Here is a 26,080-nt window from a genome sequence, read left to right as displayed (position 1 = left end):
ATAATCCGCAACTCGCCGATGGAAAGTACCTATTCCATTTACCACATGAAAGGACCCGTTCATATACATTATAAATGATTCACAGTAGTTGATTTCATTGCGAGGTATTTGACCTCTATATGATACATTTTACAAACATTGCATTCATTTTTAAAAGACAAACTTTCATTACCTCGAAAGTTGACGGCATGCATACCATTTCATAATATATCCAACTATATTTGACTTAACAATAATCTTGATGAACTCAACGACTCGAATGCAACGTCTTTTGAAATATATCATGAATGACTCCAAGTAATATCTCTAAAATGAGCAAATGCACATCGGAAGAATTCTTTCATACCTGAGAATAAACATGCTTTAAAGTGTCAAACAAAAGGTTGGTGAGTTCATTAGTTTATCGTAATCGATCATTTCCATCATTTTAATAGACCACAAGATTTCAGATATATAATTGTACACGTAACCCGAGTACAAAATAGTACGCATAACCTGCGAATTAAAAATCATTCATATGGTGAACGCTTGATAACCGACTTAACTTTAATGCATAGAATATCCCCAAACAGAACCTCTCGTCTGTATAATAATAATAATCTCGAAGTACTAAAGCATCCGTACCCCGGATGGGACTTGTCGAGGTCCATAGATCTATCTTTAGGATTCGCGTTAATTAGGGGCCATACCCATTTCCTAATTATTAGGTTACCAAGCTAAAAAAGGGTGATATTCAATATTCATAATCCAGCCATAGAATGTAGTTTTTGATCACTTGTGTCTATTTCGTAAAACATTAGTAAAATCATCCCATGTATTCGCAGTCCCAAAAATATATATAAAAAGGGAGTAATGAAACTCACGATACAATATTTTGTAGTAAAAATATTCATACGACTATGCTGAACAATGCAGGGTTGGCCTTGGATTCACGAACCTATATCATTTCTTTATTTATTAATACACATAATTCTAATCGAACAATATATATAAATTTATTAGTTATATCATTTTTATATTGAAAATATATATATATATATATATATATATATATATATATATGTTTCATATATTCATTTTGTATATGAAAATATATATTTTGTTATGTTATATGTATTATATATATATATATATATATATATATATATATATATATATATATATATATATATATATATATCGTTTGTTTGTTAAAATATAGTAATTATAATAATACAAAATATTATTTGTAATGGAAAAAATGATAATAATGATAATACCTAATGTTACTAATAAAAATATTAAAGTTAATAATTTTGTTAATAATAATATTGATGATAGTTTTTGATTATAAATCTCATAATGATGATAATAGTAGTTTTTGGTAACATGAATAATTTAGTAATAATGGTAGAGAAAATAATAATTTTTGATTTTTGTACATAATACATAATAATAATAATTATAAAAATCTTATTATTAATGGTAATCTTAATAATAATACTTTTACTAATAATAATAATAACTCCTAAATGTTTCTAATACTAATATTAATGATAATAATTATAATACAAGTAATAATAACAGTAATAATAATACTAACAATAATAATATTAGTAATGATAATACTAATAAGTTTTGAATTGTAATTATAGTACTTATAATAATAATAATAATAATTACTTATAATAATAATAATAATAATAATAATAACAAAAATGATAAGTGTAATAATATCAATAATAATAATAATAATAATAATTATAATAACAATACTAATAATAATAGTAATCATAACAACAACAACAACAACAACAACAACAACAACAACAACAACAATAATAATAATAATAATAATAATAATAATAATAATAATAATAATAATAATAATAATAATAGAACATAAGTCTTCCTTCAAGGAAAATAGGCATAAAATATATATATATATATATATATATATATATATATATATATATATATATATATATATATATATATATATATATATATATATATATATATATATATATATATATATATATATATAACGAAACCTGTTGCTGTTCGTGAACAAAAAAATTAATAAAAACTCAAACCGTGATTTTTTAAATGTGAAACTTTTTAGATTATGTTTACAACATAAAAGGTGTTGTAAATCAATCATAGAAACTTTATGAACCCTTAATTTTAACAGAAACGACATCTAGAATTCCAATTTAATCTTTGAATAACGCTTAACTTTTTATTTCAGAAACTTTGACCTTGAAATTCTCGATCAATACGAGGAATTGGAGGTTGAAATTTTACAGAAAGCTCGTTTATAAGATTCCTAATACAAATACATATTTAGATTTTTGAAAAACGATTTAAATTAACGATTTTGTTAAACAATTACGCGTATAGGGGAAACTCACAGTTTTCTCCTCTTTATCTGATTAATTCTCTTAGATAAAAGCTGTAGTAATTTTAATTGATAATAAAAAATGAATAATTGAAGGATTTTATCCACAATGTTGAGCTTAAATCCCTAGCTTTATAGCTAAATATGGACGACAGGAAAAATATGCGAGCAGAGGGGTACAAACAGAAGAAAATAAAGCAGATATGTAATGAGCATTGATTGCGTACGATCCAGATTTTGATATCTAGCAATATGGGGACAAGAAAAAAATTGAATAAAGCTTGATAAGGATGTAAAATAGAATACGATATTTTTTTCAGTATTTGTATATTTAATCGCCTTTTATATAAATATATACTTCTATATATGTATATGTATATATATATGTATATATATATATATATATATATATATATATATATATCTATATATATATTATATATGTGTATGTATTTATATTCATATATCTGTATTTACATATTTTGGTTGTATATACTGTATACGTATATATCTAGTTTCTTATTTTTGATATTTAACTAACATAATCATCTTAATACTATTAATAATACTAATATTTATATTATTAATAATAATATTATTGATAATGTCTAATAATAATAAATTATAATTTATAATAAGACAATATTAATACTACAATAATGATAGTTTTTATAATTTTAATTACTAGTAATATTCTTATTAGTTACAATAATATTAATGTTGTTAATGATAATAATAGTATTAATAATAATATCATAACTTATATATATATATATATATATATATATATATATATATATATATATATATATATATATATATATATATATATATATATATATATCAAATTTTATATATATATATATATATAGTTATATCAGATTTAATATTATTAATAATACAAATATTAATGTTACTATTAATAATAATACTGAAAGTAATGCTCAAATTATTAATATAACATTTATACTTTATCTTGAAATTACATATAATATATTAATCTTACTTTTCATTAATTATGTATTACTTATATAATAACATATTCAATATTTATCATTTATAAATTTCATATATATTACAATATAATAATTATTAATAACAATCATATTTATATACAAATTCATTATACTTAATTATTTTGCATCTTCTTTTACATACTTAATTCTAATGATTCAATAACATTTTATTATTTCCAATACTTACATTTATTTTTATATATGTATATATTTATATTCAACAAATGTTCGTGAATCGTCGGAAATAGTCAAAGGACAAATGTATTAATGTAAGCTGTTCCAAAGTTTTCGAGGCTCAACATTACAGACTTTGCTTATCATGTCGAAATCATATAAGAATAAAGTTTAAATTTGGTCGAAAATTTCCGGGTCATCACAGTACCTACCCGTTAAAGAAATTTCTTCCCGAAATTTGATTGATGTGGTCATGGCTAACAATAAAAATGTTTTCATGACGAATATGAGTTGATAAATATCATTTTATCATTATTGCGTACTACAGATAAAACGATTCGATTATGTGAGGCGTACGAGTGAAGTTTTCATAAAAGGGTGAAATGAGAAATAGAGATTGGTCTTAGCTTTTGACGTTGTCTTGGTTGAATTCCGGAATTCAAGGGATTTAAAGAAAATTTTTGAAATCTAAAAGATTTGATTCTTCTGCGAATAATGAAATTAAGATCTCTATAATTAAATACGGTGATCTGCCTCGATTACTCTGTCTGATATTTCACTATAAATTCATTCCCTTCTTTTTCTTATTTCCACAACTCACACTTTCTATTCGTTCTCCCTCAATTCATACTTTTGTTTCCTCTTCCCAATTTTAAGTCAAACGAATAATGGTCCAGAATTCGTAGATATGAAGTTTCGAATGAACATGACTAATGTTCTAAGAAAGGAACGGTATTAGCACAATTTGACTTGTCAGATTACCAGAATTCAAGGAAAAAGATAGGACTATCAAGAAAATATGTTCTTGATATGTTTATAGACTAGATAGAATGTAAGAGTCGTGTAACATGGCACATGATGACGTTATGGTCTGTGAATCATCACGTTTCATTAGAAACTCAGCATGACTTACTGTAATATAATCACGTTGATCAAGTGTCATTATATTATACTAACTCATGCTTCAGTTCCCAACATTACTTCAAAATCATTCATATTTTAAATTTGATTTTTTCAGAATTTAGAAACTAAAAAGTTTCTTTTATGATGTAACAGATAACGCGAGAAGATAAATGATTTCAAATAAGAATAGTCATGAAAATATCTTCAGAAATATCGAAGATATTTTTAATAAACGATATGATGATATCTTAGAATATCTAAGATCAGAGGATTATGAAGAATATTGTCCGTAAGGATTTAGAGTAAGGAGCAAGGTATTTGCTAAAGATTTCAACAGACTCTGAATCATTTGGATTCATTGAAGGAAGATTTAGTCTTTATGATTTGTCCACAGTCTTTTTCATAGTTTGCTCAATCTGTTTTCCAGTTCCAACTTTTCTGAGTTTTTTTTCCCAACATACTATTCTTTATCATCAAACTTCTGATGGTTAAGGTCGTTTACAGTTTTTGCTGCTTCATCAGCAATTTTCAAAATTTGGAATATTGATTCGTAGACTGGGTACTTTTCAGAGTTTCAGAATGGAAGGTCAAAATTCTAAGAGGTAAAGGTTATATGTATACATATAACTGTTGTTGTAGAAACACTGCGAGATTCAAAATACTGATTGCTAATTCTCGGTAATTAGTATGGCAATTATCGTTATAAGATGTGAATGAGTATATGATAAGGTTTTGATGAACAATTATAATGGTTCTTCGGAGAGACTTAAGCTAATGAGTAATGAAGTTGCTGGTAAGTTTACTGCTAATGTGGTGGAATATAAATGGGTCTCCAGTAACGATGATGAAGGTGTAATCTTTATAATAAGGTTTATTCGAATGAAACATTCAAGTTGATATGTTGGAGCTGTGATAAAATTGGCTATTTTGGAAAGAGATTGCAAAGTTATTTTTGGTAATAACAACGCCAAGGAATTATAAATTCATTTTAAACTTCTACTTAGGTTCTAAGATTTTTCCAGGTGCATGCCCATATGCATAAGTTCTTCCTTTCATAGATAACTTGTGGTTAGATCATCCTCTCAATTGAGGTGTTTTCAAGAATCATGAAAGGGTTGAACGCAAATTGTAATCGTCAAGGTACAAATGAGGTTTAAGATGAAATCAAGTGGCAAACTTGAAGAAATGTTTAGTTTCATATGCTATAATCAATATTTTAATTCATTTTAATTGTCTAATATTATTAGTCCGCTGTTAATAGTCCACAGTTAGTAATTCAATAATTCATATGTAGTTTAATATAATATACGAATTAATTAATACGTATCGTGACCCATTGTATACATGTTTCAGACTCGATCACAACTCAAAGTATATATATTATTTTAGAATCAACCTCAACCCTGTATAGCTAACTCGATCATTACCGCATATAGGGTGTCTATGGTTATTCCAAATAATATATATAGATGCGTCGATATGATATGTCAAAACATTGTATATGTGTCCCGACGATATTTAAAGTGCGTAAAGTAAATAACAGAAATTAAATGACGATACATAAAATTGCGAGAATTAAATTGCGATGAAATAAATTGTGATAATTAAATGTAATAAGGAATTAACAGTTAGCTAGGAACAGTTAGCTAGGATTTTGTTAGCGTAGATTCTTAATAGAATTTCTCATAGTTAATTCGTTTGTTTCTAACAAATTTTATTTTGTCCAATGTTTTCTTCATTATGCCACTTGTTGAATTCTGATAGATCAAAATCCAAATATGAAATTGAATGAAAATGGTTATTCTGTGGTGAACGGATTCGTATATCCGTGGATGTAAGTAGGATAGTAAATGACTGTTGAATCAGATTCGAAGAGTACTGTACAGTGTAACTTATTAATGTGAAATCTAAATATTCTTCGGATATTACCTACTCGTTAAAATATTTTCACCATTAATAGTTTGTACAAAAGAATTTTTAATTACAATCTTTATGAAAACATATACACATATATATTTTCTTCAGATATAATCATGTATTTAATGAGTTTATATGATATTAAACTCATTTGATTTTCGGTTGGAATTCGAACGAATAATCTCTAAAACTTTAGAGATAACATATTCGCCATGAAGAACGAAGACAATTGATGCAGAACTATACGTAGAATGATGATTATACTCGAGGTACAGAATGAGATATTGAGGCATGGATTGTTGATGGTATTGTTGGTGCCGGTGATGTTGCTGAAGCTGATAATTTTGCACCATATTCTCTAAATTGATTACTCGAGCGCAAAGTTCGTTGACTTCTTCTATTACACCGGGATGATTGTCAGTTCGGACGAGCGGATGAATAAGATCTAGAATTTTATATAGAATATAATCGTGGGAGATATTCGGGAAATGAGGGTGAAAATGGTGTTTCGAACACCTTCGCCGGTAATCGGGTTCTTCATCAAGAGGTGAATTCGGTTGATGGAAAATATCGCCTTCTTCTCATCTACATCGGTTAAGTTAACTACGAACCCATCCCCAATTCATCCAGAATTGAAGATGACTAGTTGGTTGATTCATTTCATTTACACTGCTTTCGGAGCTTAGGTGAATATCCATGTCGGAATAGCTGTCGGAATAACTATCGGAATAGCTATCAAAATCTGAGGGACTCGAACTGGTTAAGGGATTCATCTCGTACGATCAGATGAAGGATTTTTGATAAGAAATAGATTATAGGATGTAGATTAGTACCCTGCAATACATAATTTACATATGCATATATAATACTAAAAATTCCATAAGTTACGGAGGAATCTACGGAAGCTATCAGGCAAAGGTAACAATAACAGATACGCTAAGATATGAATTTATCTATACACTGTCTATGCAATAGAGGCAGTAAGACGTGTCTAGACTTTAAGGATGATAAGCAAATAATTTTTTGACACTAAGTGATAAGAAAAACTTTTGACATGCAGACACGGTTGAAGTCCATACCCACTAATGTATCTAAACAACTATCAGTTAGGCACACTAATGCAAGACCTGATTCGCTAAGACCACCGCTCTGATACCAACTGAAAGGACCCGTTCATATACATTTTAAACGATTCACAGTAGTTGATTTTATTGCGAGGTATTTCACCTCTATATGATACATTTTACAAACATTGCATTCATTTTTAAAAGACAAACTTTCATTACATCGAAAGTTGACGGCATGCATACCATTTCATAATATATCCAACTATATTTGACTTAACAATAATCTTGATGAACTCAACGACTCGAATGCAACGTCTTTTGAAATATGTCATGAATGACTCCAAGTAATATCTCTAAAATGAGTAAATGCACAGCGGAAGATTTCTTTCATACCTGAGAATAAACATGCTTTAAAGTGTCAACCAAAAGGTTGGTGAGTTCATTAGTTTATCGTAATCGATCATTTCCATTATTTTAATAGACCACAAGATTTCCGATATATAATTGTACACGTAACCCGAGTACAAAATAGTACGCATAACCTGTGAATTAAAAATCATTAATATGTTGAACGCTTGATAACCGACTTAACTTTAATGCATAGAATATCCCCAAACAGAACCTCTCATCTGTATAATAATAATAATCTCGAAGTACTTAAGCATCTGTACCCCGGATGGGATTTGTCGAGGTCCATAGATCAATCTTTAGGATCCGCGTCAATTTCGGGGCCATACCCGTTTCCTAATTATTAGGTTACCAAGCTAAAAAGGGGTGATATTCAATATTCATAATCCAGCCATAGAATGTAGTTTTTGATCACTTGTGTCTATTTCGTAAAAAATTAGTAAAATCAGCTCATGTATTCTCAGTCCCAAAAATATATATAAAAAGGGAGTAATAAAACTCACGATACAATATTTTGTAGTAAAAATATTCATACGACGATGCTGAACAATGCAGGGTTGGCGTTTGATTCACGAACCTATATCATTTGTTTATTTATTAATACACATAATTGTAATCGAACAATATATATAAATTTATTAGTTATATCATTTTTATATTGAAAATATATATATATGTTTCATATATTCATTTTGTATATGAAAATATATATTTTGTTATGTTATATGTATTTTGTTATATATATATATATATATATATATATATATATATATATATATATATATATATATATATATATATATATATATATATATATATATATATATATATATATATATATATCGTTTGTTTGTTAAAATATAGTAATTATAATAATACCAAGATATTATTTGTAATGGTAAAAATGATAATAATGATAATACCTAATGTTACTAATAAAAATATTAAAGTTAATAATTTTGTTAATAATAATATCGATGATAGTTTTTGATTATAAATCTCATAATGATGATATTAGTAGTTTTTGGTAACATGAATAATTTAGTACTAATGGTAGAGAAAATAATAATTTTTGATTTTTGTACATAATTTTTGATTTTTGTACATAATACATATTAATAATAATTATAAAAATCTTATTATTAATGGCAATCTTAATAATAATACTTTTACTAATAATAATAATAACTCCTAAATGTTTCTAATACTAATATTAATGATAATAATTATAATACTAGTAATAATAATACTAACAATAATAATATTAGTAATGATAATACTAATAAGTTTTGAATTGTAATTATAGGTCTTATAATAATAATAATAATAATAATAATAATAATAATAATAATAATAATAATAATAATAATAATAATAATAATAATATTAATAATAATAATAATAATAATAATAATAGTAACAAAAATGATAAGTGTAATAATATCAATAATAATAATAATTATAATAACAATACTAATAATAATAGTAATCATAACAATAATAATAATAATAATAATAATAATAATAATAATAATAATAATAATAATAATAATAATGATGATAATAATAATAATAATAATAATAATAATAATAATAATAATAATAATAATAATAATAATAATAATAATAATTATTATTATAATAATAATAATAATAATAGAACATAAGTCTACCTTCAAGGAAAATAGGCATAAAAAAAATACTGCCTCATCAGAGACTCGAACACAAGATCACTCGCTCCCCGCTAACACCTCAAACCGTTGGGCTGTTGCCCATAATCCGAAATAAAACAGAACCCAAAAACAATTAACCCGATTTTAACTGTTTCCTGTTTTCTCTTCTTCTTCTAAATACTTCGTCGACCAGTGAACCCATAACATAATTAAAACAACGATTTAAGATTTAAAATAAGATTTGAAATTCATTTACAAATGACCTGTAGTGGATGCTTGTTCAATTAAACAATATATATATATATATATATATATATATATATATATATATATATATATATATATATATATATATATATATAGGGGCAGGAGCAATGGGGAAGTAACCAGTCGGGGGGAAGCGGGGGGAAGCAAATTTTTTTTTTTTTTTTTTTTTTGAAATTTGTTTTTCTGGCATCAAGATCACACGAAAATATGAACATTTAGAAGAGACACTTCGTGATGAATGTTATTATTTAGGCGGGAAAATGATTGACAAAAATAACATTCAAGATAATATTATTCGTGAAGAATATGAACATTTTTTTTTCATGTTTTGTGAAGTAAAATTTAGCCCGATTTAGAGTTTAGGGTTTAGGGTTTAGGGTTTGGTGTTTTGGGTTTATTCCATAAACCCAAAATACCAAATCCTAAACCCTAAACCCTAAACTCTAAACCGTTCGTGTTAAAAACTCAATCTAAATCCTAAATCTAAACCCTAAATCTAAACCCTAAACCCTAAATTTCTAAACCCTAATATCTAAACTCTATAAACCCTAATATCTAAACCCCAATAGCTAAAACCTCAAAATACGCTCGAAAAACACGATAATTGTTATATATTACTTCTTCGAGCGTTTTCCCGCCAAAATAAAAATATTTATCACAAAGTGTCTCTACTAAATGTTCATATTTTCATCTCATCTATAATGTTCGTGAACAAAGTTTTTTCAAAAAATGAAAAAAAAAGTTTTTGCTTCCCCCCGCTTCCCCCCGAATGGTTACTTCCCTCTTGATCCTACCACTATATATATATATATATATATATATATATATATATATATATATATATATATATATATATATATATATATATATATATATATAACGAAACCTGTTGCTGTTTGTGAACAAAAAAATTAATAAAAACTCAAACCGTGATTTTTAAATGTGAACCGTTTTAGATTATGTTTACAACATAAAAGGTGTTGTAAATCAATCATAGAAACTTTATGAATCCTTAATTTTAACAGAAACGACATCTAGAATTCCAATTTGATCTTTGAATAACGTTTGACTTTTTATTTCATAAACTTTGACCTTGAAATTCTCGATCAATACGAGGAATTAGAGGTTGAAATTTTACAGAAAGCTCGTTTATAAGATTCCTAATAAAACTACATATTTAGATTTTTGAATAACGATTCAAAATAACGATTTTGTTAAGCAATTACGCGTATAGGGGAAACTCACAGTTTTCTCTTCTTTATCTGATTAATTCTCTTAGATAAAAGCTGTAGTAATTTTAATTGATAATAAAAAATGAATAATTGAAGGATTTTATCCACAATGTTGAGCTTAAATCCCTAGCTTTATAGCTAAATATGGACGACATGACAAATATGCGAGCAGAGGGGTACAAACAGAAGAAAACAAAGCAGATATGTAATGAGCATTGATTTCGTACGATCCAGATTTTGATATCTAGCAATATGGGGACAAGAAACAAAATTGAATAAAGCTTGATAAGGATGTAAAACAGAATACGGTTTTTTTTTCAGTATTTGTATAATTAATCGCCTTTTATATAAATATATACTTCTATATATGTATGTATATATATATATATATATATATATATATATATATATATATATATATATATATATATATATATATATATATATATATATATATATATATATTCATATATTTGTATTTACATATTTTGGTTGTATATACTGTATACGTATATATCTAGTTTCTTATTTTTGATATTTAACTAACATAATCATCTTAATACTATTAATAATACTAATAATTATATTATAAATAATAATATTATTGATAATGTCTAATAATAATAAATGATAATTTATAATAAGACAATATTAATACTACAATAATGATAATTTTTATAATTTTAATTACTAGTAATATTCTTATTAGTTACAATAATATTAATGTTGTTAATGATAATAATAGTGTTAATAATAATATCATAACCTATATATATATATATATATATATATATATATATATATATATATATATATATATATATATATATATATATATATATATATACATATATATAGTTTATATCAGATTTAATATTATTAATAATACAAATATTAATGTTACTATTAATAATAATACTGAAAGTAATGCTCATATTATAAATATAACATTTATACTTTATCTTGAAATTACATATAATATATTAATCTTACTTTTCATTAATTATGTATTACTTATATAATAACATATTCAATATTTATCATTTATATATTTCATATATATTACAATATAATAATTATTAATAACAATCATATTTATATACAAATTCATTATACTTAATTATTTTGCATCTTATTTTACATACTTAATTCTAATGATTCAATAACATTTTATTATTTCCAATACTTACATTTATTTTTATATATGTATATATTTATTTTCAACAAGTGTTCGTGAATCGTCGGAAATAGTCAAAGGACAAATGTATTAATGTAAGCTGTTCCAAAGTTTTCGAGACTCAACATTACAGACTTTGCTTATCATGTAAATTTGGTCGAAAATTTCCGGGTCGTCATACCACATAACGAGTAACACAATTAGGGTGGATATACAAATCAACCCAAATTGACAACTAGTGCAATCTCGACCCAAAAGCACCTCCAAGCACAAACCGCGCCCAAACTAACCAATAATCACTAACACTAGTGATAATGGTCCTAATAAGCCAATTAAACCCAAACTCAAGTGTTAAACACTTATCATTCTCAAAACCGCCCATAAACCTTAATTTTGACCCATAAGAAGTCAACATCACACCATTAACAAGTTTTGACACCAAAACATATTTAACTCGGGTTTACACTTCAACTTAATCCATTTTAAGTTTATAAACTTTATTAAATCGACAATTGGGTCATAATCATCACCAACCCTAATTTTGACTCTAGTCAAAATTAGTCAATCACAGGAACCCTAAAGGCTTCCAACACCTCAATAATCACTAAATGCTAGTGATTACACCCATTTGAAAGTCTTACAAGCATACACTTGCACACCAAACTCAAACCCGCCAATATCAACAATAAACCCGAATCTTGGTGTTAACCTTCAATTAACAACTAATGGGGTTCCATTTATGAACTCACAATCAAAAGCCACAAATTTAGATGATGAACACGAAAATGAAATTCGGAGTTAGAGCTTACCGCCAGTACTAAATTGTAGCTAAGAACGAGGAGAACAAACTTGTCTTCTACCCCAAAGATCGAATCCCGTTCATTCCTTTCCAAATCTCACTTTGAATCAAATGGGGTTTTGAAGTTTGAGAGGAAAATCGGAAAGAAAAGGGAAAAGAAATGAAGAAATGAAATGAATGGATGAGATTAAGATCTAAATTCTAGCTCACACGCGAAATGACCAAAGTGCCCATGAATATCTTTTAAAATCACAAAACTGGTACCAGCCCGCCAGTAACGCCGCGTCGCAGCCCCAATTCCTCGCGCCGCGACATTCAACTTGATCTGGTGGTTGCCTTAACGTGCCTCCTGATCCTGAATTACTCATATTGTCGCGCCGCGACCCATTCCTCCGCGCCGCGACCTTTAACTTGGTCTGATCACTTTTCTTGCGTACAAGAACTCCAACATACGAACACGTCTCAACTCTTCATACTCTAGTCGTACCTACACAATACACTTATATATCATGTACGGGGGAAAACGGGGTGTTACAATTCAAGACACCTATCCCGTAGAGATTGCTTTTTGCATAATTCACCTTAAGGCCCGAAATCTTTTCAAAAATTTGAAGAAGTTTTCTAAGGCTTCTCACATAGATTCGGTCGCATATTGTAGGTGAGAAATAGTTATCCCCTCGTGGCCAATCTGTATCCCTCTAAACATGTTAAGATCCGTCGCCTTTTTTACCATTTGATTGAGGCCCGCGGCTGCTAAAATGAATAGATACGGGGAGAGTGGGCCACTTTGTCTCACCCCTTTCTCAAGTCGAAATTCTTTGATCGGAGATCCATTAACCAAAACCGAGATAGAAGTTGAACGCAAGCATTCCTTGATCCACATCCTCCATTTGGGACCAAAACCCATGCACCCCATTACAAGTCTAGGAAATTCCAATCTATACAATCAAATGCTTTTGCGAAATCCGCTTTGAAAATTAAGCATTTCTTTTTTATTCTTTTAAGTTTCACCACTGTTTCGCTAGCAATTAAGATACCATCGAGAATTTGTCGCCCTTTAATAAATGTGCTTTGTTCTTGACCCACTATTATGTGTATTACCCTACGAATACGATTGGCTAATATCTTAGATATGAATTTGTAATAGCTACCAATCAAACTAATTGGCGTAAATCGCTCAATCCACAAGTATCTTTCTTTTTAGGCACCAACGGAATGAAGGACACATTACATCATTTGGATATGGAATTATTCTCCCAAACCCAATCGATCGCTTTTTTCAGAGAATCTTTTATTTGGTACCAACATTTTTTGAAAAAAGAAAGGCTAAAACTATCGGGATCCGGTGCTTTCGAACCTCCACAATCTTTGATTGCACACCAATTTTCATTTTCACTGAAACGATCCTCTAAACCCAAAGCCTCTAATATAACATTATATTATGAAAATTTGATAGTTTTAACTGATATATTTTGTGCAACATTTCATCTGTAACAACACGCGAACGATATCTCTGCACGTTATAATAACGTGGAAAGAATTAAAAAAAAGTGTATAAGTGATTGTTTACGATTATATGTTTAAAAAGGTAATATCAGATGGTGAATATTTTAATTAAGTTAAGATCGCGCGAATTATTAACTAATTTATACTTTTATATTCTTAAAATGAATGTGCAAAATTACCATTTATAAAAAATTATTTAAAAACCCGGCCATGCATATATGGATTACTTGCTTTTAGCAGGTGGTTACGAATCTTTACCTATTAATTTGTTTAAGAATCTTTGAGGGCTCGATATAACTAATTAATTAAGGAGTATTAATTTATTAATTACATTAACAAGTATTATTAGATAATATAGAATACCATAAACTAACAGCACATAATATAGAAGAAATAGAAAACATCAACAGTTTTATAAACATAATTCAGGGGAGGTCCGGAGAGGGAACAAGGTGATCGACCGTTCGGAACACACAATTTTCAGGGGCCAATTTTTTTTTTTTTTTTATAAATATACTGACTTAATAGGCTAGTAAACAACAATCAAAAGTCTCGAATTAAAAAAAGAAAACTCAAAGTCTTAAGGGCTTTTTACTCTTTTTAAATAGTTTATATTATTCGTTAGGGCATAAAGACTTTTTATAAATAGTCTATAGTTGACATTTTTTTAAATAGTTTATATTATCCGTTAAGACCTAATGACCATTTTTCACATGATTCTAGATACTTGTTTTCCGAGGACAGGCCTTAGAGCATATAAATACCGAAAGTTTCTAACATATAATGGATGGTTTATATAAGTTGTTTGTTTAATACTCTACTCCGTAATTTTTTAAAATTCTTTTCAAAAGTCCTTCAGAATTATGTCCAAAGAAATTACTCGTATATGTTTTGACTTAGGACCACAATAAAGAATTAATATGTGCAGTGGCGGAACCATGAATTTTACTCACTGGGGGCGAATTTTTTTTTAAAAAACGTAGTAACTTTTTTGGGAAAAATATGTAGGTTTTGGGGCAAAATATGGAGGTTTTTGAGCAAAATTTGAAGGTTTTTTATGCAAAATATAGAGGTTTTGGGGCAAAATCTGGAGTCTTTCGAGCAAAATATGAAGACTTTGGGGGCAAAAATGAAGACATTGGGGCAAAAAAAAAAAAAAAAATTCCACTCGGGGCAAAGTCGAAAAATCCAAATTTTTTACACTAAAAATTACAAATCCACTGGGGGCAGCTGCCCCCCTCAGTCCCTTAATATTTCCGCCCCTGAATATGTGTATTATTATTATTATTATTATTATTATTATTATTATTATTATTATTATTATTATTATTATTATTATTATTATTATTATTATTATTATTATTATTATTAAATATGTTAGTGTTAAATAAGTCAAGAAATATTATATATAGGGGCAAATTATTAGCAGATGTGTTGTCGTAAAATTCGGCTTTAAACTATCGCAAATACGTGTCAAATGTCTATTGGAAATTGGTAGGTAAAACATTAGGATTTTGAGATGGAAATATCGATGGTTGAAAACTTATAGCTAATTTTAGATTTTCTAGTAGTAGATGAAATTTTTTGATCAAACTCCATTAAAGACTCGATATTAAGGAGTTGAGGTATGTAATTTTAAATTCCACAATTTTTATTAAACCCCCAGAAAACACCACATGTACTAATGTATATCTTTCAGATATTTCGAAGTATATTTAAAAACATCTAGAATTATGAAACATCCTCGGAAACTACATTTTAGATTAGGTATAAATACTATGTCTTTTTACTTACTGTATTCTTGTATTCTAGCAAGATTTATATATTACACACATGACTATCTGAGAAAAGAATTATATCTAGTGAGTTTCTATGATACTATTATGTTCCTCAAATCTTTAAAATGAATTTTAAAATACTCCGAGTTTATTATTTAGAAATTGCAATACTTAGGGAGCCAACAAGCACGACACGAAGCTAATATATAAAAACAAACAACAAATAAAAGATGACCAACTAATAAGTAAAATGATTTGACTACTAAACCCGTGGATCAATAATTTATTAATTAATAAATAATTAAAACCCATTGAGGATTAGACACCCAGCTATACTAGCAGGCTTGATCGGATTCAAACATCTTATCCACATTAGCGATTGTTAAACGAAACAACTAGCTGGTAATGATACGCCTTCCGGAAAGTATAAAACGATGAAACTAGAGCTCATCTTTAAATGGTATACAATATACGTATAATGACCGAACTCAAAGATCTTAGCACACCAAAAAATAAGTCTGTTGACGACAATATTCAGTAGTCGTCATACGAAAGAAGATGCAGCAAGACGTTAAGCCCTTTAGACCGTGTTTATATGTAAGTACTATACATACATGTGGCAGTGTTCATCAGATGTGCTACGTAAGCCACATGTGTCGGCCTTAAAAGGCTCCGTCCTAATTTTCAAGTTTGTCATCCCATTTTATGATGACATGTCATAATTTTTAATGACCATAAATTACAAATCATACTACTTGTCTATAAATATTACCTCGTACTATTCATTTATCACACTCGGTAGTAATGATATCACCGACGTCTCTGAATTATTACACATTTCGTCTTTCTGTCTCTACAATCCAAGTAGAGTTAACTCACTTGAGTTCTCAACTGACGTGAATACACCAGGTTAATTGTTCAGCCACCCCCTCAAATTTCGGATCGCGATATGAGTCTGCACGTTTAACGGAAAACAAACAATTAATCCCCTAACAAACCCCGCGTACTTTGCACAATGGCCATGACACACTTGATCCAATGTCACCATCCATTATGAACTAAGACCGATGACTGGCTATGATCAAACATAAAATAGTTCAAGGGGTTCGGACTATGCAAGATCAACAAATAAAGGGGATTTAAGGGTTTTTGAGTTTAACTCTCCGGTCCGGAGCACCGTGAGTAACTCTGATACAAGATGATGATCTCAGAAAGGGTGGTTAAACGTGACCACCATCATTTGGGTTAGCTGGAATTGATGGCTAAGGGACGATGTTAGGGTTTATGTTCTAAGAACGTTACTTGAACTGTAAGGAGTGCGAAGTGAGTATTCCGGTTGCGCGGGTTAGATCAGATAGTTAATATCTTTAATGATGATTGTATGCTATGAGGGTAGCACTTTTTGGAATAGTTTGGGTGGTATGCTTGATCGTTTTAGCTCGAGTTGTGTCTATTTTTACGTGTAAGTTTTTGTCCCTTAGTGCTACGTAAGGAGACAAAAGGACACCACACTGTTTTATTCTTGTCATTTTATTCTATAAAGCTGTGAAAGGGTATTGCCATTATCTTAGTGTTGTCCCCCAACGGCCTGCTGCCATTATTCAGCCGTTACACAGTGTCCGAATCGTGCCAACCTGCTACAGTGTCCTTTATATTTCAGCACCAACATCGAATATCTCTTTACTTTGCGTGTACAGTTTTGGTGGCGCTATTTTTATCTTGCGCAACCGGTGTGTAATAATGCACACCATTAAGATCTTGGGCAACTGATGTGCAGCAATGCGCACATCATTAATATCTTTCGTAGCTGATTTGCAGCAATCCACATCATTATGCTACATTGATCATGATTCTTTACAACTTATTTTTAAAAGAAACTTTAAGCTTGGTCTGAGAAGGCTGTATAGTCCATACCAAGTAATAATGATTCACCAATAAGGGAATGGACAAAGGATGCAGTACTTGAAAAATGGCAAACAAAGCAGTTGCCTTCCCGACGGTTTCACATATCACTCCACTTAATGAGCTATGAATCAATTTGTGGCACGAATAACCAATTGCTTTGCAGCTAGGATCTACAAAAATACAGGTGTCAGGGCTGAGATTATTTATGAACATTGTTTCCTACGACTTTTCAAAATGGGTCAACAAAAATTAAAAAATGCAATAACATCTCTTACCGGTATCACACGAGAGCCATCCTTGTCTTTAGGACGCCTCACACTAGAATTCATTTTCGGACAAGCCGCATTTTTTGAAAGCAGTTGATCAAGATCAATTCCTGGTGGTACGAACAGAATCACGATACAATGTCATATTGGGCCTATATCGATGCAAAAATTTAGCGTTGTAACGTTTTACGGAATGATAAAATTTCTAACAACCCCCGGGGTAGCAACTTTGGTTGTTTTGCGTTTATAACCGAGTTCACACATTGCTTTGTGTTATCAACCATTATACATCCGGACGGTTGCATCTCATTAAACCCTAAATTCAAGAGAATTACAATAAGTAACACTCTAAAGTCCAACACTAGAAATGTGATTTGCGAGATCTTTGGGGGGGGGGGGGGGGGGGGGTGGAGGCTACGCCGGTGTATTCGTATGACAAGAATTAGATATGACCGATGTTCCTCAAAAACTAGCAGAACACATGGTAAATGTAAATGCAACTAAATAAAAATGAGCTTTTTATATACAAAGAGTTTTTCGTATATAATAATAAGTTCAATAATATTAAATAAATGTCAAAAGTACTAACATCAATCAAAACAAAAGTTATAGAAAACATTATATCAAATCAAATGGACCTATGTATATAATGTTAGACTATACGGAGTAATTTTTTTAACCTTTTGTAATATGTATATTGAGCTCTGTAAAATTTCACGCCTTGCATGTTTCAATATCCGACGCTCCGATACTTATGTCTATATTTAACCTAGAAGTATTAATCTTAGAAATAAATCAGTTAACACCACTTCTATACACGTTTACATGAAAAGGTAACTAATTAATACACATGCACCCGAATATACAATGAATACAATTAAATATACTCCGGAGTCCGGAGTAATTAATTAACAACAATTTAACAAGACATAAGCATTGCTTATAAATTCAAATGTCATGCATGCCATACATACATCCATACCACAATATTCATAGCAAAAAGAAACAATACAATTTGCCGCTCATTGTTATTTTGAATTAGTCCATAAATTAAGTCATGGCAAACATTCAGTCACAAAAATTGTCATCACAGGTAAGTGGGATCCTCAATGTAAGGAAACATGCCAAGATTGATACAGCCTTAAGGGCCTTGATGTTCGCATCTTCCTTGGTTTCTGTCGTTGTTATGGTCACTTCTAAGCAAACCGCGATGATTCAATTCTCACCTGTCATCACTGTACCTGTGGATGCTAAATTCACACACTCGGGATCTTTCACGTAAGTTAATTACTTATAGTTGCAATGACAAATATATATGAGCTTTTATCTCATTTACAAGTGCATACAAATATTTCAAATTAGGCGATAAAGAAAAATCTGCACATAGAAAATAAAAATTATATCTCGAACTTAAAAATGCATGCATAATTGATGTATCAGTGTGGATAAATTCACTAACAAAATTGATTAGTCTAGCAAAATATGCATTAACATGTTGACGATATAGTTTATTAATAAATAGTTTGATAAATTTCTCAAATTTGATGGTGAATATCATTAGCCTTGATGTAAAGTTCCGCACTTAAGATTACCATAAAATAAGGAATGTTATCAGTTTGTTTAACAATATATTTGTTACATTACTAGTGAAGGTTAGATATCATTGCATTGAATCTCAATTTGATTAACAATAATGGTGGGATTAATTTTAACCACTTACATATTTTGAAGTGTGAATGTTCAGATTATTTTGTCAACAGATTATTTTTACTCATATACTTTTAAATTGTGTTATTTGTGGTACTTAATTAAGGTCTAATTTGTGCTACGATTTTTAGGTTCTTCGTAGCAGCACTTGCCGTGACTTGCTTGTATAGCCTCGTCACATTTGTCGCATCATTTTCAGCGATGAAGAGTCAAGGACAATTTTCAACAGAGCATCAATTACATTTAGTCCTACTTGATTCAGTAATATATTTAAACTATACATAAGTGAACTATGTTTTATTAAAAACATTCTAATTTTATGTTCATTAATAGATGTGTATGGTCACTATGTAGTTGCTATTAGGTCTTGTAGCATCAGCAACAGGAGCCGGAGGAGGAGTAGCATATGAAGCACTCAAAGGGAACCCTCATATTCATTGGATGAAGATTTGCCATATTTACGACACGTTTTGTGACCATCTTGCAGCTGCTGGATTTGTGTCGCTTACAACCTCAATGACACTTCTGTTGCTAATTTGGCTGTCGGTTTGTGTGCTCGCGAAGAACCATAGAGGATGACCGATAGTTGATAACCGAATTAATTGAAAACAATATTCTCAATCGTTTACCAATTTGATGCATTTCATCTTTCAGTTTAGGGAGTTTTATCATTTTATGTTGTTTTGTAGTCATTCCTAATACGGCCGTCTAATGAATACTTGTCGAAGGGCGACTTTTTTAGTTGTTACGCTGTTAGAATCTCCACATAAACATAATTAAGTTGTGTGTTATTTCTTGAAAGTTAGTTTCTTCCGTTTCTAATTTATCATCCACTTTTTTTTTTTTTTTTTTTTTTTTTTTTTTTTTTCAAATTAACTTTTACTTGCATAAATAGGTAACAACTAGCGGTCGCGCATTGCTGCAGCGAGAGTGACATATTAATTTTTAAAGAATTTTTTGTAAAATAGTGTTTATTATAACATTGTTTGCAAAAATAGAAAAAGAGAGAATGTTTTACAAAAATGGATTCAGTTAAGCTCACAAATAGTGAAAGCTAGCGAACAGTAAAAGTTAACGAGTAACATATTTTTAATTGCTTTTTATTACATGTGTGATACCTGACAAACCGGATCTTGTAACACCGGTTAAATTGCTTTTTCTGAAATGTCTGGAACCAGACTTTAAAATGCCGGGTTATTGTAGATGTATGATTATAAAAGTGAATTTTGATTATTGCATAAACACATAACTAAAATGGATCCGAAATACGTTTCAATTGACGTGTATCATGGTTGTGATTTTGTATGGAATGTATGAAAAAATGGAACTCATTGAAGGGCATAAAATGACGTTTGATAACGTAGATGTTTGCGGCTTTAATATGGAGAAGTTGATAGAGTTCCTTCGAGAAAAGTTACCAGAGAATCCAACTTCAATGGACATATACTATTACAAACAAGGAGTTGCTGAACCCGAAGTAATGTGCTTTGATGAAAAATGGTATACATTAGTAGGAAAAACGTATATACTTTCAGAAAAATTGAGTTGTATGTTTTATTTGGAGTTTTTGAAGACGCAATTGAATTCGATACGATGTATGATAGTCATGGTGAATACTATTATGCACATAGACCTTTTATAAATTAAATTTACTTGTAATAGATTAGTAACGCGCTATTTCAATATTTCAACAACACTTTTATTCATAAACATAAAAAACTATTACAACAAACGGAGTACAACAAATTACTACTAAAAACCTATGGCAATCTAGTTGGAAAGGTATTCCTGTTGTGACCTTCAGCCCTGCATATACCACACTTTGGTTTATGCTTCTCACGTTCATCCATTTAGTTCTTAAAACGTTTTGATTTCTTCCTCCCTCTGTGCTTAATCAATCTTGTTGGATCTGCCATAATGTTCAAATCAAAAGGTTCCCAATAACTCGCATCTCTCAGTGGATGAAAATGATGGCTATATTGCTCTCTCCATACGGTACTTGTGTACTTTTTACTACACAATCTATTTACATTCTCATGTAGATGGCTACATACAGAAATGACATGAGAGCAAGTTAATCTTTGGTGTTGCCATATTTTTTTCTCCTTAAACTCCATAGTGTAATCGGTGCTACCTTCACCACTTCTTTGATAACTTGACTAAACCTTGAACATACCTTGTTGTTCGTTATAACATGTTGTTTTATATCTTTGAGCTCTTTTTGCCCGTTCGTTAAAGGTGTTAAATATGTTCTTGGACAGTGCTAAATTACATTGCCTTGCTTCTCGATTTTGATCGTAGAAGTGTTGTCTGGTGTAGTCAAAGGTATATTTAATAAACGCTTTGATCAGCATCATACGGGCATGACGTAATACATTGTTGAGGGACTCAACAATATTTGTCGTTGTGTTACCCCCAACGACTCCTGTCTTTATCCCTATACACAGTCCACATGCTTAAATCAGCATCATGCAAATATTGTCAAGCCTCTATACTAGCTTTTTAATGGCTTTGAGGGAATTCCAGTAGAGTATTTGATTGGATGTCGAACCAGCTAAATTTGCTCAATAAGTTGCTACGAATGTGGTGCAAATAGTACCTATGTTCTCAACCGTATGATTGAGCACCCATTACATGTAGGATACCTTAGTGTCGATCAGAGATGACACACAACTTTCTGTTTGCAACAACATGTTCTTGGAACATTTCCAAAAATCAAGACTAACTATCGTTAATTTCTTCATCAACTATTGCGAAGGCAACGGGTATAATTTGATTGTTAGCATTTTTCTCAACTGCTGTTAGCAGCTTACTCTTGTAACTACCTTTCAAATGGGTGCCATCGATGCAAATGACCGGAATTCACCTTTTATATGCTTTGATAGCTGGACCGAATGCCCAAAACACATATTTAAATGTGTCGACACCTTCGACAATTCGAGGTCCATTTTGAAACTTAACAATTGTATCTGGATTGGTAAAAACTAATTCATTTAAATACTTTGGAAGATGAACAAAATTACTTTTCCAAATTCCAAACAATCGTTCGATTGCAATACGCCTAGCATTCCATGCTTTAACGTAATGGACATCCACATGCCATGTATTTTTTATTTGTGCATGAATGTTCTTAACAGGAAAGGCAATGTTTAAACTTACTTGATGGTAAATTTCACTAGCAATTAAGCTAGAGGTTAAACAGCGGTTCTTGCTTTCCAAGACATTTTCATAACAAGTGTGTTCATCTTTTCATTTTGAAATTTTCCATACCCTGGATCTATTTTGATATGAACTACTTACAGTCCAGCAACAATAGTATATTTCATGTGGACCCTTGTAATTTGGGCTAGTTGTTCTACAATTTTCTTGCCAATAACCTGGCCTGCTATCTTTACCAATGATGTCTCTATTATTGTTTATATTTCATTTCTGAACATCATATATAAGTTCGGCTTTGTTCTGGAACACCATTTCTTTTGTAATAAAATCGGTCTCTTTATCATAAAAAATCCATGAAGCTTTTTGTTCATCATATAATGGAATAGTATTACTACCCTCACCTTCATTAACAAACCCGAAACGTGAAACTGGGTCAGGCTCCGAATTTGGTTCCACTTCCTCTTCTCTACCTTCGTCACCAGAAACATTCTCTTCAACGCTATAATGAGAAATTGTACCGTCGCTTGCAGTGGACATACCATCATCTGAGTCTACTACATTTTGTTCTTTATCTCTTCGTTGTTGTTCTTCATCTCGTCCTTGTTGTTCATCATCAACAACTGTTGAGTGGTTGTGAGATGTTGATGGACCACCTTTCACAGTTTGAATAAGATCCATAAAACCTGAACTTTATGTGGTTGGAAAAAGTTCCCCAAACTGAATTTCAATTTGAGCCTGATAGGTTGGATCATTCTGAGAAATAAAATAGATTGTATCACACCCCCAGTTAGGGCCTGGGCGAAATGTGACTTAATATCAAACAAACCAACATATTATAATAAACGAGAATCAATACTAAATGATAAAATCAAACTTTATTGAGAGTACGCAGCAGAAAATGATATGTCGTTACAAAGGAATAAAGTAAATGTTTAAATGCAATAGTAATAAATGCGATATCTCTTGATCCTATGTCCAAGTAGCATCACATAAGCAGTAGATAAATAACTTGATCAAACAGCACCTGAGACAAAACATGCTAAAGTGTCAACCAAAAAGGTTGAGTGAAGTTCATAGGTTTAAAAAATATGTTTGACCGTTGTTTTAGACCACAAGATTTAGTTTGTAAAGTTGATCTCCCGCAGGATCAAAAAGTTATGCCAAGGCGTGATATTTAGACTAAACGTTCAAGTTTGCCCCAATGACAAGTTGTGTCTGTCCTTGTCGGATTAAATTTCATTATCAAGTAATACAAAGACTTAGTCAAATGTATCGGGGACGTTACTCCCGATAGACCTACCCCCAATAATTAAGCATGCAATCAACGAGCAATTAAAAATATCACTGTAGGGACTTAGTCAGACATAGCCGGGTATATCATAGTTTTAGTAGTTGGTACTTGTGTCTAAAGTGTAAAATGTAAAAACAGCATGTGTCTCACCCCAAATAAAAGTAAGTAAGTTTGCTAGCAATGAAGAGTGGGGCTATGAGTTCACCTTAGTAAGCAGAGAGAGATGACGATTATTCCTTGGAATAGAAAGTTGGAACGAACAGAAAGTCAACCTATTGACATTTAAGAATAGTAAGTGTTTTTGCCCATGTTTAAGTAAATGTTTAAGTATGATAGTGTTTTAAGTATAGTTCATTTTCCTTTTCTAGTAAGTCTCTATTCTTAGAAAGTTTCCACTTTTAGTAGGTTCCTTATTTTAGTAAGTTTCTATAACTAGAAAGTTTCTACTTTTAAGAGTGTTTTCCATTTTAGGATACTTGCCGTATTAGATAAGCTTCCAATCACCCATTTCCCTTCGAATGGCCATTTCAGGTCTAGGGGCTTGAGCTATAGGACCCTTTAAATCGGAAAATCCAAACCCTTCCGCCTAGAGTTTCGTAGAAACCATTCGTAAAGAAAGTTCGAAGATCTATACATCTCTAATACATATCCCAAAATGTTTTTATGTGTTATAATATAAGCGGTAGGTTATAGGTTTTAGTAATAGTAATAGTGTATACATGTTAATTAATAGTATAAGTAGTATTAGGGTTTCATTAATTAGGGTTGATTAATTAAAGTAGTATTTAATAACTAGGGTTCAGTAATTAATGTCCTAGGGTTTAATAAATTAGGGTTTAGTAAATTAGGGTTTTATTTAATGTAGTAATGATTAGGTAATGATTAGGGTTTTAATAATTAAAGTGGTATTAAATAATTAGGGTTAGGTTTAATGAAATAGGGTTTTAAGTAATTAGGGTTTTATATATATATGTATATGTAATTCGTATACATGTATATATATATATATATATATATATACAAAAAAATATTTTTTTACATGTATATATATATATATATGTATATGTCGATATATATGTATATGTATATATATTTATTTTGTTTCCTAAATTAACCATAAACAAATCTTTCATGTAATAACCTAGGGTTTAAAGATCAAAGTTTCCTTTTTCCTTTTTCTTTTTCTTCTAGTCGACACATATATACATACATACATACATACATATATATATTTTTTTCTTTCATGTATATATAGATCTAGGTGTGTTTATGTATATACTTATGAATAAACAAGTTTGTAACATGAATTAAAGATCAAAGATTATGTAAATAATTTAGGGTTTATGGTATACCTTTGAAGATTCAAGATGATTAACAAAGAAGTGATGAACACGATGAAGATTGAAGATCAAAGCCTTGAAAAACTTGAAGAACTCCTTGAAGATTCTTGAAGAA

At 29.8% G+C, this 26,080-nt stretch overlaps 1 protein-coding gene across 1 annotated transcript; it reads left to right on the top strand.

The window, feature by feature from the left end:
* Positions 1-19,525: 19,525 nt before the first annotated feature.
* LOC139888240 (CASP-like protein 1D1) lies at positions 19,526-21,109 on the top strand. The gene is made up of 4 exons (XM_071871263.1): positions 19,526-19,746; positions 20,307-20,436; positions 20,530-20,721; positions 21,071-21,109. The coding sequence occupies exons 1-4, from the start codon at positions 19,526-19,528 to the stop codon at positions 21,107-21,109; spliced, it is 582 nt and encodes a 193-aa protein (XP_071727364.1).
* The last annotated feature ends 4,971 nt before the right edge of the window (positions 21,110-26,080 follow it).

This window comes from Rutidosis leptorrhynchoides, chromosome 2 (genome assembly GCF_046630445.1).
Source record: "Rutidosis leptorrhynchoides isolate AG116_Rl617_1_P2 chromosome 2, CSIRO_AGI_Rlap_v1, whole genome shotgun sequence".
Lineage (NCBI taxonomy): Eukaryota > Viridiplantae > Streptophyta > Magnoliopsida > Asterales > Asteraceae > Rutidosis > Rutidosis leptorrhynchoides.
This window is presented reverse-complemented; position numbering and strand designations above follow the sequence as displayed.